This window comes from Hibiscus syriacus, unplaced genomic scaffold, assembly GCF_006381635.1.
Source record: "Hibiscus syriacus cultivar Baekdansim isolate YM2019G1 unplaced genomic scaffold, ASM638163v2 tig00003041_pilon, whole genome shotgun sequence".
In the NCBI taxonomy this organism is placed as follows: Eukaryota; Viridiplantae; Streptophyta; class Magnoliopsida; order Malvales; family Malvaceae; genus Hibiscus; species Hibiscus syriacus.
This window is the reverse complement of record NW_024061960.1, coordinates 8,615,464-8,629,793: the sequence shown is the minus strand read 5'-3', so window position 1 is coordinate 8,629,793 and position 14,330 is coordinate 8,615,464. Positions and strand designations below refer to the sequence as shown.

General features: G+C 35.7%; 1 protein-coding gene and 1 pseudogene across 2 annotated transcripts; both read left to right on the top strand.

The window, feature by feature from the left end:
• The first annotated feature begins 472 nt into the window (after positions 1-472).
• Positions 473-3,437, top strand: LOC120167151 (WAT1-related protein At5g40210-like). Of its 2 annotated transcripts, XM_039176254.1 has the most exons (8): positions 478-791; positions 869-934; positions 1,028-1,141; positions 2,401-2,505; positions 2,539-2,638; positions 2,713-2,871; positions 2,963-3,114; positions 3,208-3,437. In XM_039176254.1, exons 1-8 carry the CDS (start codon positions 619-621, stop codon positions 3,341-3,343), a joined length of 1,005 nt encoding a protein of 334 aa, XP_039032185.1. In that variant the 5' UTR covers positions 478-618; the 3' UTR covers positions 3,344-3,437. The 2 variants fall into 2 exon arrangements, with proteins under 2 accessions (XP_039032175.1, XP_039032185.1); XM_039176244.1 differs by having other exon boundaries at positions 473-791; positions 2,401-2,638.
• Positions 3,438-5,428: 1,991 nt separating this feature from the next.
• Positions 5,429-13,284, top strand: LOC120173886 (annotated as a pseudogene).
• Positions 13,285-14,330: the final 1,046 nt, after the last annotated feature.

The window sequence follows — 14,330 nt, the reverse complement described above, 5'->3', positions numbered from 1 at the left end:
GTCGATAGTCTTTTAGTAATTTGATAATCTTTTATGATTCGTTTATTGATGTAATCATACTTGTTAGTATCCATCTTCTATTAATTTTTAGTTAAATTTTTATCATTTTTCTTATATGGTCATTGTATAATTACAAATAAATAATTTATTGTTATGATTGTAAACTTTTATTGTAATCTTAGATATTTCTTTTTTTTAATAAAATTAATAATTTTGATAAAATAATTTAATATAATTTAAGTTGCATTGTTATTTTTTTAAAAAATAAATATTTAAAGTAATTTAAGATTGAAAAGATTAAATTAGATTGTTAATATTTAAAAGAAATAAAAAATATTTAACAATTTAACTTGGCAACCCCGTTCAATGCCCGTGGAATATGTTAATGATGGTGCTAATATAATGTTCATCATATTATAAAGTACAAAAATGTCATCATATAACTATCTCATCGTTGTGGTATCTTTGCAAAACGATATAATTTCCTCCTTCCCTCCTTTTTCTTACCTCTCGTTTCTCCTTTATTTCTATATGTTAGGAAGGTGACTTGTTTATCTTCTGCCTCACACAGACTATCACAATCCCAAAAACGCTGAAGTGACCTACAGAAAGGAGATAATGTGGGGGAAAAGTGTTACCGCAATAATGGTTGCAACAGAGTTCTTAGAGGTGGGCTTAAACACTGTAAATAAAGCCGCTATGAACAGAGGACTCAGTAATTTCGTGCTCGTTTTTTACTCGAACGTGCTCGGCATCTTCATGCTCGCCCCATGCATTATCATCTTCTACAGGTAATAACAATTTCCATTTTCTTTCTTCGGCTTCATCAATTCGAATTCCGAGAAGCTGGGTATCGGTAAAATTGCAGGAAAAAGAGCCCACCTGTGCTTACACGGTCCACCATCTACAAAATATTCCTTCTAGGCGTTCTCAGGTAGGTTTTCGTTTTCCTCTTTAGAGATGGAGAAATCTGGTGGTGGGTGGATTGATGAACGGAATTTAGTTGTTGGAAATTTGGGTTTTTCAGTTATGGTGGGCAGATATGCACGTATATTGGATTAGGATATGGATCTCCGACTCTGGCGTCCGCCATGGCTGATCTTACTCCGGCCTTCACTTTCATCTTCTCTATCATCTCTAGGTGCGTCCTTCTTTCTGACATACGGCTTAGATTCGTTGGTATCAACATCCCTTTAATGTGATTATATAATATATATCATATTATTTAAAGTAATTATATGATAATATTATATTATTTAAAATAATGATGTGTCATATGTTATATCATCCAAAATCAAGAGTGATAACATGTCATATATACATAATTAATTAAGTATATGTAAAAATGACATATCAATAACATATGTTATTATTAATTAATTAACGTTTTTCGTCCAACAAGTGTTATTTTAATAAAAAAAATTAAAATATTAGAAGTTAAAATATTGAAAAAAATAAAAATTAAAGTGACAATTTAAATAAACGTTAAGATTAATTTTAGCATCATACCATTATAAAAAGAATAAAATTGTTAGTTTTTTTCTCGGCAATGTATTGTTTTTATTAAAGGAAAATTGAAAAAACAAGATTCATATGCTTCAATTAAAAACCCCTCAAAATAAAAAGAGAAAAAGAGCACATAAAGGGGATCTATATTACAAAAGAGACTCATCAAAATAAAATTGTTGTTGAAAATAGAGAGCGAAGTTACATAGATATTCTATAATGTTATATTGAAAATAAAATGAAGTTATATTGAAAGATGAATTACGGATAGGAGGAATGAGGGACGAGTATTTGAATTAATTGAGTTGGTTTGAGTTTTTTTTAGTTGATTTAGTTGACAAGCAATATTTTATCATAACTTTATTTGAAATTTTTTGAGTCGAATTTGAGGTATGAAATTCAAGTAAAATTGATTCAAAATTTATTAACCATTAATTAATATTTAATTTAAAATTTTGAGAAAATATTTAATTTAAATATTATATACAAAATAAAAAAATCTAATGATTAATAGAATATTATCAACAATTAGTTGATCTAGTGAGATGAGACACTAGATCTCTTAAGCAAACGTCAGTGGTTCAAATTTAACGTTTATGAAGAGAGTAAATTGGATTGGGAGGGTAAGTCTCGTCTCCGTGATATCTAATCTATATTAATCTATTAATAAATTAAAAATCTGTCATCATACCAAAATAAAATATGACGCATATATGTCGTATGGTTGATCTGGTTGGTCAAATGTCCTTTCACTTGAAATATAATGGCATGATTTTAAATATTTTCAAAATAAACTAAAAATTAAGGGGACCTAATTTAATATTTACCTACATATTTTTTTTAATATAAGCTTCGTCCATGCTAATAACAAACATCTTGAAATGGTGTGTCCAGGATGGAAAAGCTGGACCTAGGGATCAAAAGCAGCCAAGCAAAGTCTTTAGGCACTTTGGTATCAATCACAGGGGCATTTGTTGTGACTTTATACAAAGGTCTTCCACTTACCACTGTTCCATGGAACAACAACAGATTGCTTCACCAAGTTCTTCGGATTCCTCACTCAAACTGGATCGTCGGAGGCTTTTTCCTTGCGTCCCATAGTGTTATCTTCGCAATCATACTTAACGTTCAAGTACACCCTTAATCCATATACAATAAACCAGTTTGTTTTCAACGCATAATTTTGCTGCTAACACTCATCTGCAGACGTGGATTATAAGGGGGTACCCTGCAGAAATGCTGGTCACACTCATGTGTAGCATCATCGTGGCCATACTATCCTCGGTTGTCTCGGTGATGGTCGAGAAGGACCCGGATGCTTGGCGAATTGGGATGAATATGGAATTAATAGCTTTCGTATACACGGTAAGGAACTAAAATAGAACATGAAATCTAATAGTCGAGAAGCTCATAGTCGGGCCTACTAAACTCGGTGCACCCGATCGTGGTTTTGTAGGCGGCTTTTGCGGTAGCATTTCGAAGCGTGGTTCATAAATGGGCGTTGAGGAAGAAAGGGCCTATCTATGTTTCCATGTTTAAGCCACTTGAGATGGTCATTGCTCTTGCTATGGGGATCACCTTTCTGGGTGACCAGCTATATCTTGGGAGGTGAGTGTAACTTTCTGCATGCAGTAAACATAAAAATGAAATAATATCACTATGCATACATTAAGATTTGAATTGTGGATCATGTGGGTGCAGTTTGCTTGGAGCAGCCATAATAGCCATTGGATTTTACGCTGTGATTTGGGGGCAAGCTCAAGAAGAGAAAATTGTAAATGACACTGAATCTTCTATTAAAGATCCTTTACTCTCAAATACACCCTCGGTGATATAGTTTATTTTTACTCGCTACAAATATAATATGGAATAAGCTAGTAAATCCCTTTCTATAAACAACAGATTCTCCTCATAAAGTATTGTATATTGTAAATTCGGATATTTAAATTCGATTCTATGTTAAAAAATAGTAATAATTTTATTTTTAAGGTATTGAAATTTTGGACATATTGAGAATCTAGACCAGAACTCTTGGTTTGTAGGATAAATCATACTGATTTGGAGCAGATGTTTCGGCGCTTTGTTTTATGTTTAAGCTGGTGGGTTGGGGCACTATGCATTGCTACAATGATTTAAGGTAGGGCCATGGTGATTCTCCACCACAGCTTCAACCATGAAATCAATAACATTTTAGACAATGGTCCGTAGTTAACTTAATATGTAGGTTATAATAACATTTTGATTCAATTAAGCGACTTGATTAGTTAAAAAGAATATTCTTCCTAAAGATTTTAGGTTTGAGTAATTATATTTACAAGATATGTTTATTTTTAATATTCAAGAGAAATTATGAAACTATATTATATTATAATAATATATATTATTAAAAAAATTAATTTCGATACATTCGTCAGCATAATAGGAACCAATGCACTAATATTAGTCCAATACAGACTAAACTCCATATTAGTAGCTAAAGCTCGGCGGTTAGTATATATTATTTTCATCTAAACAAGAGTCACAAAACCGTTTTTTTTAGTTTATATCATTTTTTATAAATCATATCAATTTTTCTTTCTTTGGTTTTGTTTAATCGGTAGAGACACCGATTTTAATGTTGATTGTTGACCGTTGATTCTCTTATTTATTTGTTTCTTTTTTAGTTTTTTTAATAATAATAATTATCTTTATGATACGTTTTTATATGCCTTTATTACATGTTTTTCTCAGCCTTTGTGACACATTTTTTGTCTTCTTTCTCGGTCGTTTGGTCGTTATTTTATTTTATGTTTTCTCAGGGTTGTATTTGATGAAGACGCCACGACTGATCAAGATGGAGCTTATTTGTAATAATATTGTTTTTCTCTGCTATGGACCCTCTGATTGAATTTGAATACGCGATTTTGCGTTTGTTAATAGTTTCTCACGACACTCAGCTCTGATTTGCGATTTTCAGTGGTCTTTCAATAGTTTAATCCTCTTTTTGGTTCGTTTGCCGGTACAGTCAGATTTGTTTGTATCTACTCTTTGTTCCAGTGTTTTGGTTGAATTTTTAACATTTTCCATGTAAACTCTTATTATAATTTTGGATATTTTTACTTTTTAAAAAGACTAAAGGCTTCTATTTAAAATCTCTTAGTTTTGATTCATCTTTAATTCTTATAAATATTTTTTTGAAAGAAATCTCTAATTTTATTCAAAATAGGGAATCTCCTAAATTACAATAAAGATTCACAATTATAATTGTAAATTAAGTACATAACTAGGACGATTTCCTATAATCATTGAAACAAAACTAGCAACTTAAGATCACAAAATGACCATACAAGGAAATATTAAAATCTAACCAAGAAAACTCGAACAAAGATAGATACAAACATATTTGATCGCATTGGCAAACAAACAACAAAATAGAATCAAACTATTGAAAGACTATCGACAAACCACAAATCAATATCAAGCGACGTGAAAATCTATTCATGAACACATAATGGGTTTCCAAATCTAATCTGAGGGTCAAAGGCAGGGAAGATCAACAATATAACATATAAGCGACATCTTGATCAGTCGTGGCGATATCTAATCAACCCTTAGAAAAATATAAGTGAAAACAACTGCCAAGGCTAAAAAACGTGCCAAATGCAGAAGAAAACGTATCATAAAGATAGAGGAAAACGTGTCATACTAGAAGACTTATTGAAAATAAAAAAAATAAGAGAAAATAAAACGACAATAAAAAATACTTGCGGTCGGCAACTAAAATTAAAATTTGTGTCGCCACCAATCAACAAAGACAAGAAAAAGAGATAAATCACTTACCAATAAGGAAAACTAAGAGAGAAAACTGTCCTAATACATCGGTACATTAACATTATATTTAAACGTATTTATTTATAGTGAATCATATTATTATTTCGTATAGATGCCGACAAATCTGAAGAAAATACCTATGCCCGCCTCTGGTAACCGAGTCGCCATTTCACTCCCCAAGTAGCTTAACGCATATTCCAGGGGCTACTCTTTCGCTGCCTTCTCCTCTCAAAATAAAGCCTTTTCTTTCTTTATAAATTGTATCCCCCAAACACACACGAAACCACAAGGCCAAACACAGTACACTCGGAGAACAACACCAACTTCATTACTTTCTGATCACATCTATTTCTTGTTGTTGTTTGTGTTTGTGTCTTGTTTGGTTTATCAGCCAAACGAGATAAGATGGTTGAACGGATTAGAGATAGAATGATTGAAGTGGATGGCAGGCTTGCACCATAGCATTGACGATATTGGCAAAAACAGCCTTAACAGGAGGGCTTAACCCTTTTGTTTTCATGGTGTATACCAATGCTATTGGCTCTTCCTTGCTTCTCCCTTTTTCCTTCCTTTATCATTGTGGAGAAAGGTCTCTATATATCTTCCCGTCTCTATAAGCATACTCTAGTATACGTACGTAAAAGCTTTGTTTTCCATGTCAGTTCTTCAATGTTGTTTAGTTTTGTTTTTCCAATAATTGCAGCACACAACGGTCGCTCTTCACCTTGCCACTCCTCCTCCGTATATTTCTCCTGGGTTTAACGGGGTAACTCTCTCTTCATTTGGATTCCCCTTTGCAGTTTTGTAAGCTATTTCTTCATGTTCTTTGAAGTGAAAGTGGACCCTTTTTCTGGTGTTGATTTGTAGGATTGCTATATCTCAGAACCTTGCGTTCCTGGGGCTAAGCTATAGTTCACCAATCGTTGTATGCGCAACGGGGCTCCTACTACCTTCTATTTCCTTCTTTCTTTCCATCATTCTCAGGTTCTTATTTTTTTCTCAACCACCTTCATTTTGTTTTTATTCTTCTATTCCAGTTTAAAAACTAAAACTTGTAAGAAAACGTAAATATGTATATGAAACTTCATAATTATATATATTCATTCGTCACTAAAACTTGTAAGAAAACGTAAATATATATAAGAAACTTCATAATAATATTTTTTTCATTCGTCACCCATGCATGATTCATGAGAATGATATTATTAATATATTAAAATGTTTCACTTTAATTCTTAATGTTCATTTTAATATTTTAAAATTAAATTAATTAATCAAATAAATGTCGAGGACTAATTTTTGCGTTTTACCAAAAAGGAAATGGCGTACACGTATCAGACTCAACCGTTCACTATATAATTTAATCATATAGAGTTAGACTATGGTAAATTCTCTCCTTATTAAACGCAATCACTTGAAATTTCATAATTATCACAGGACGACAAAGTTGGATCGGAGAAACTCAAGCAACAAAGCCAAATTGATTGGAAATCATCGTTGTATAGAACTATACAGAGGCCCATTCATACGAACATCACCGGTTTCCCTTGTCCACCCGCTTCAACTTATACCTACACATTTTTTTCCTACTCGAAGCCTGATCGTTGGGTTCTTGTGTTGGGGAAAATGGGTTATTTCCCACACGAACGTAGTTTTAAAATTGACCTAAAATGTCAAGATTAAAACCACCAAAGGTTGCACAGCGGATAAACCTGTCAAACTATTGAATATTGAAACACAATGGAAAAGAAACGAATAAAAAACAATAAAGGAGAGAACACACCAAATTTACGAGATTCGACGAGAATATCGTCTACTCCTCGGGCACCACACCGGATGATAGCTGCACTATATCGCCAATATTACAACAAATGGAATTCTTTGGAATTCCCAAAGTGGGAGAATGAAGAATACAAGAGGAAGAGAGAACTTGTTTTTGGGATAATTTCTAATGGAAATACTTAGGCCTATTTATAGTTGAGTTTCAAGAACAATATGTTCAAAGTTTGGCCACCTACCAAAGAATTTTTTAATGTGTACAAGTTAGCCACCAAATATGAAATTCACATGTTCAAAGTTTGGCCACCAACCAAGATGAAATTTCCAATAAGTTGGCCACCAACCAAGATGAAATTTCCAACTTGTCAACTTAATTTCTAGACAAATCTAACAAATCTCCACCTTGGCTTGAAATTACCAAGCCTACTCAACTTCTTCAACTCCCCAAATTTGTAGTGCCTCTAATTGCGCTCACAAGCGCCACACACCCGAAGGTGTTCATACTTTCAGGATGTTAATCAAGTTCAAACAATGATTGAACTTGATTACTGTTACCACCTTGGTCATCATATCTGCAGGATTTTCTGATGTCGTAATTTTCTGAAGTAGAATCTTTCCTTCTTCAAAGATCTCCCGCACAAAGTGATACCTCACGTCGATATGCTTAGTCCTTGAATGGTAGACTTGATTTTTCGCTAAGTGAATAGCGCTTTGACTGTCACAATAGAGACTAATGTGACTTTGAACAACTCCCAAGTATTCCATCAACCCGTTAAGCCAAATTGCTTCCTTTACAGCCTCTGAAACTGCCATGTATTCTGCCTTTGTAGTAGACAAGGCCACTGTAGATTGCAATGTAGACTTCTAACTTACTGGGGCTTTAGCAAGAGTAAACAAATACCCAGTAGTTGATCGACGCTTATCCAAATCACCAGCATAATCGGAATCAACATATCCAACCATACACTGACCAAGTGCTTCATCCTGTTCAAAAACTAAACCAACATCCACTGTTTGTTGGAGATACCGTAGAATCCATTTCACAGCTTGCCAATGTCCTTCTCCAGGATCATGCATGTACCTGCTCACAACTCCAACTGCTTGTGAAATGTCAGGACGCGTACACACCATTGCATACATCAAGCTCCCAACTGCATTAGCATATGGAACTTTTGCTATATACACTCATTCTTCGTTAGTTTTAGGAGATAATTGAGAACTAAGTTTCAAATGAGAAGCCAATGGGATACTTACATGTTTGGTATTTTCATTCATGCTAAAACATTGTAATACCTTTCTCAGATACTGCTTCTGTGTTAAACAAAGCTTCCCTCTCTGTCTATTTCTGCTTATCTCCATACCAAGAATCTTCTTGGCCTCACCTAAATCTTTCATCTTAAACTCTTGATTCAACTGAGCCTTTAGTTTGTCTATCTCCTTTTGACTCTTCGAAGTGATCAACATATCGTCAACGTACAAGAGAAGATAAATGAAAGATCCATCTTTGAGCTTTTGCAAATACACACAATGATCATATTTCCTTCTAGTATACTTTTGCCTCCTCATAAAGCTATCAAATCGCTTGTACCACTGCCTCGGAGATTGCTTCAATCCATATAGTGATTTGTTCAGCTTACAAACCCATTTCTCACGACCACCATCTTTGTATCCTTCTGGCTGAGTCATATAGATCTCCTCTTCTAAATCACCGTGCAAGAAAGCCGTCTTTACATCAAGTTGAGCTAGCTCCAAATTCAACTGTGCTACCAAGGCCAACAATATTCTAATGGAGGAATGCTTCACAACAGGGGAAAATACTTCATTGTAGTCGATTCCCTCCTTTTGAGCGTAGCCTTTAGCTACCAACCGTGCCTTGTAGCGAACATCTTTCTTGTTATGAGATCCATCTTTCTTTACAAATACCCACTTGCATCCAATGGCTATTTTACCTTTCGGTAATTGTGTCAGTTTCCAAGTGTCGTTCTTTTGGAGAGATTGCATTTCTTCATCCATGGCACTTTTCCACTTATCACTTTCCAAGCTTTGTATTGCTTCTTGGTAAGTGATAGGGATATCATCATCAACAACTGGAAGAGCATAGGCCACCATATCAACAAATCGAGCAGGTCTACGAATTTCTCTCCTTGGCCTTGTAACTGCAAGTGTTTCTGGTGTCTCCAATGGTTCTTGAGTTTGAACCTCTTCATCTTCTGATTCTTCTATTGGAGTTGAAGAATCAGCTGCATCAACTTCTAGGATCATCATCTGCTGAAACTCCACCTGTTTTGGAGTATGCTCCACCTGCTGCGGAGTACTACTTGTCTGGACAGCTTCACTTGTTACCTTCTTTACTAGGGCAGATTCATCAAAGGTAACATCTCTGCTACAAATTATCTTCTTGGTGTCTAAACACCAAAGGCGGAATCCCTTCACTCCATGGGTGATTCCCATAAAGAGAGCCTTCTTTGCTCTCGGATCAAGCTTGGATTCCTTCACATGATAATAAGTAGTGGATCCAAATACATGTAAGGAATCATAATCAGTAGCAGGTTTTCCAAACCATACCTCCAATGGTGTTTTTCCTCCTATCGCTTATGATGGCAAACGATTAATGAGATGGCCAGCATATGTCACAGCCTCAGCCCAAAATGCCTTGTCTAACCCAACATTAGACAACATACATCGAACTTTCTCCAATAGTGTTCGATTCATACGCTCTGCCACCCCATTCTGTTGTGGTGTATGTCTAACAGTGAAGTGTCGAACAATACCATACTCATGGCAAACGTCAAAGAATGGGTCACTTTTATATTCCCCTCCATTGTCCGTCCTAAGACATTTGATCTTTCTACCAGTCTGGTTCTCGATCATATTTTTCCATTTCAGGAAAATTTGAAGCACTTCATCTTTAGACTTCATCGGATACACCCAAACTCTTCTGGAAAAGTCATCTACAAAAGTTACAAAATAATGGTTTCCTCCCAAAGACGATGTCTTTGAAGGACCCCATACATCTGAGTGAATATAATCTACAATACCTTTTGTATTATGTATAGTGGTGCCAAACTTCACTCTCTTTTGCTTTCCCAGAACACAATGCTCGCAAAAGTTCAATTTGCAAGCCTTTGCACCTTTCAACAATCCTTTCTTTGCCATAATTTGCAAGGATTTCTCTCCAGCATGTCCCAACTGCATATGCCACAACTGGGTTGCGTCCAAATCATCATCTCCGGAAACTGCTGCAACTGCTCCAATAATTGTACTACCTTGGTAGTAATACAAATTATTTTTCCTGATGCCTTTCATCATCACAAGTGCGCCATATGTGACTTTTAAAACTCCATCTCTCATAGTGACTACTGAGCCTTTGGATTCTAAGGCTCCCAACGAGATGAGATTTTTCTTCAAACTGGGTACGTATCGGACATCCGTCAGAACTCTGGTTGATCCATCTTGATTCTTCAATCGAATTGAACCTATCCCAACAGTTTTACAGGCATTGTCATTGCCCATATAAACAACTCCTGCATTTAGTTCCACTAAATCAGAGAACCACTCCCGATTATGGGACATATGATAGGTACAAACCGAATCTAATATCCACTCATCGGAATGAAATGTTGTTGATGAAGCAACCAATGATATGTCAGACTCATGTGCATCATACTCTGCAACACATGCATCTGGAGCATCTTTTCCTTTCTTCTTCAGCTTCGGAAAATCTTTCTTCCAATGGCCTTTCTCATGACAAAAGGCACATTCATCTTTTCCCAGTCTGGACTTCGACTTTGATCTCCCTCTCCACTTTGGCTTTTGACTTTTCCAGCGACCTCTTGCCACCATGGCCTCTGATGCTTCGTACTTTCTCTCCTTCTTGGTTTTCTTCCTGAGTTCATAACTATACAAAGCAGCAGTTACATCTTTAAGGGTAACATTATCCTTACCATGAAGTAACGTTGTCTCAAGATGCTCAAATTCATCTGGAAGAGATGACAACAACTTCAAAGCCAAATCTTCATCTTTGAAGGTTTCATCCATGCCCAATAAGTCTTCCACTAGCTCATTGAACGCAGTGATGTGTTCATTCATACTGGTGCCTGGTTGATAATCAAATCTGAACAATCTTTTCTTCATGTGGAGACGATTCTGAGAGCTTTTCTTCAGGAATTTTTCCTCCAAAGCTTTCCACATCTTACTTGCAGAAGTCTCGTTCTTGTAGCCATACTTCTGCTCCCTGGAAAGACAATATCGAATCGTGCTTCACGTCAAACGATTAATTGTTCCCCATTCTTTCTCCTCTATATATTCGGGCTTTTCTTCCTTAATGGCGATGTCTAGACCTTGTTGGAATAAAGCGTCTAACACCTCGCCTTGCCACATGCCAAAATAACCGGATCCATCGAACAACTCCACCGAGAAATTTGCATTTGACATCACCCTCCTCACCGGTCCAGATGAAGAGCTTGATGTCTCAACTGATCCGTATTTTGGCATTTTAATTCTAACGAACAATATTCAATATCACGAACTGTATCTTTTCAGCAATGGAACCACCAGGATAACCTCAACCGAAGCTCTGATGCCAATTGTTGGGGAAAACCGGTTATTTCCCACACGAACGTAGTTTTAAAATTGACCTAAAATGTCAAGATTAAAACCACCAAAGATTGCACAGCGGATAAACCTGTCAAACTATTGAATATTGAAACACAATGGAAAAGAAACGAATAAAAAAAATAAAGGAGAGAACACACCAAATTTATGAGGTTCGACGAGAATATCGTCTACTCCTCGGGCACCACACCGGATGATAACTTCACTATATCGCCAATATTACAACAAATGAAATTCTTTGGAATTCCCAAAGTGGGAGAATGAAGAATACAAGAGGAAGAGAGAACCTGTTTTTGGGATAATTTCTAATGGAAATACTTAGGCCTATTTATAGTTGAGTTTCAAGAACAATATGTTCAAAGTTTGGCCACCTACCAAAGAATTTTCTAATGTGTACAAGTTAGCCACCAAATATGAAATTCACATGTTCAAAGTTTGGCCACCAACCAAGATGAAATTTCCAATAAGTTGGCCACCAACCAAGATGAAATTTCCAACTTGTCAACTTAATTTCTAGACAAATCTAACATCTTGATGGTCTTTTGCTTGCCGCTGCTAACTTGTCGAATTCTATATGGAATACTATTCAGGTATAACAATAGATCAACTCAGTACTTGGATTTGTTTCCTTGAAACCTTGTTCTCTTGTTTCTTATAAGCAATACAACTTTCGTAATCTGTCAAATGGGGACCGTCAAGCAATATCCTCAAGTGATGAAACTGGCCTCTTTTTACAGCTTAGTTGGGACTATCCAATGTCTGGTTTTTTCTTTGTTTATGGAGAGATATAAATGCATGGAAGCCTAAACACAAGCGGGATCTCCTACTGATTATTGTGACAGTAAGAACCCTAAAAGAAACCCTGAAATTTTGCTAACACTAAGTATCAGCTAATGATGGTTACATTATAGGGGATGTTCGGGAGTATTATCCGTAGCCATGTTCATTTAGCAGTACGAGAATGAAAGGCCCTTTTTACGTGCCTATGTTCAAGCCATTCGGGATACTCTTTGCAACAATTTTCGGAACCAGTTTCTTTACAAACAGCCTGCAATATGGAAGGTAACCAAACCCTTTCTTCCTTTAACATGGTTTCATTTCCTTCACCTCCTAAATCTTAATATAAAAGATTTTGACAGCGTAATAGGGACGATCATAGTTGGAACCGGATATTATTCTTTGATATGGGGACAAATCAGGGAAGCAGAGCTTCGTAAAGAGCGCGATGTTGAAAAAGTGGATGATATTTCAGACTTCCTCAAGGCCCCTCTCTTGCAGGAGCAAGAAGAAGAAGCCCATGTCTAGACTTTACATTTATAATTGAAGAGAAGAAAGGGGAAAGTGTCCCTTTTTTTCTTATAAAATGAAGCTTGAGCAGCAAGAGGCCTGATCAGTCAAATATATATATACATTTCTTATGATGGCCTTTCAGTGTAAAATGTAAATCTTCTTGGTATCTTGCTGAGTACTTTTATGGGAGGTTTGATGACAGATTCATAAGTTTTAAATGATTTTGTCATATATATGGTTTCTGTGTGAATAAAAAAACTGTAAAAGAATCAGAAAACATAATATCATATATTTGTTGTATTAATTGACTTAGGGCATTGTAGGGAATTCTTGTCCATTCAAGATGCTCGCAGGGCATTGTAGGGAACACTTTTCATCGGAGAAGACTGTCAATAGGAAGTTAGTGGCCGTGGAAGTGTCATCGGAAGGACAAAAAGAATTGAGGTGGACTAACAATCTTTAATTAGTTTTTTAATGTAGGGTTTTCTTCTTGGGAAACGGTTGGACTTCGATTATGCTTGCGTAATAAATGGTTATGTAAAAATAGACCGATTAACACTTACAAATATAAGATAACAAGACGACGTTATTATGTCCTATTGAGAAACTACTAACAATGGTGTATTTACACAGGAAAGGATATTCATTCATATTAGCCAGTACACCTTATTTATAATGCGAGCCTAAGCTCACCAACTTCTATTAACAGACTAACCTCTTCTATTAACAGACTAACCACCTAGCTAACCATACTAACAAAATAAATGTATGCTTACACGTGTATTACATCTCTAACAGTACTCTAACATTCTCCCTACTCTTCTTGCTTCCTCTTCGAAGACAACATAACACTCCCCCTACTTTCTCAACCTTCTTGATGAAAAGATGAACAATTGAATCGAAACTGCTGATGCTTCCTTCCGTTCACTTGAACCGAAAGTGATGCTTCCTTTCGTTTTTCTTATTCACCTTCATTTCTTTCTTCTTCATCCTCTTATACAAGGTTCCTTGACATTTTTTTTCAGCTGCTAATTATTTTTTACACATCCAACTCAACAATGACGCTCCCAAATGTTTAAGCAAATACAGAGTACTGTAATATTCAATGGTAAGTGATCAAGTCAGTTGTTCATCAATGGAATAAAAAGAAACTATACTAAACGGAGTAATCTCGATGACCGGTTACCCTCCAGCCTCCGAACGATCACAGTGGTTCTCCACTCAGTTTTTATTCATTATATTGTAGAAAACTTCAGGCTTTCTATACTGTGAGATGCACAAGGCCTTCTTTGTCATAACCAATGGAAACTGTCACCGCTAGTAGTCCCAAG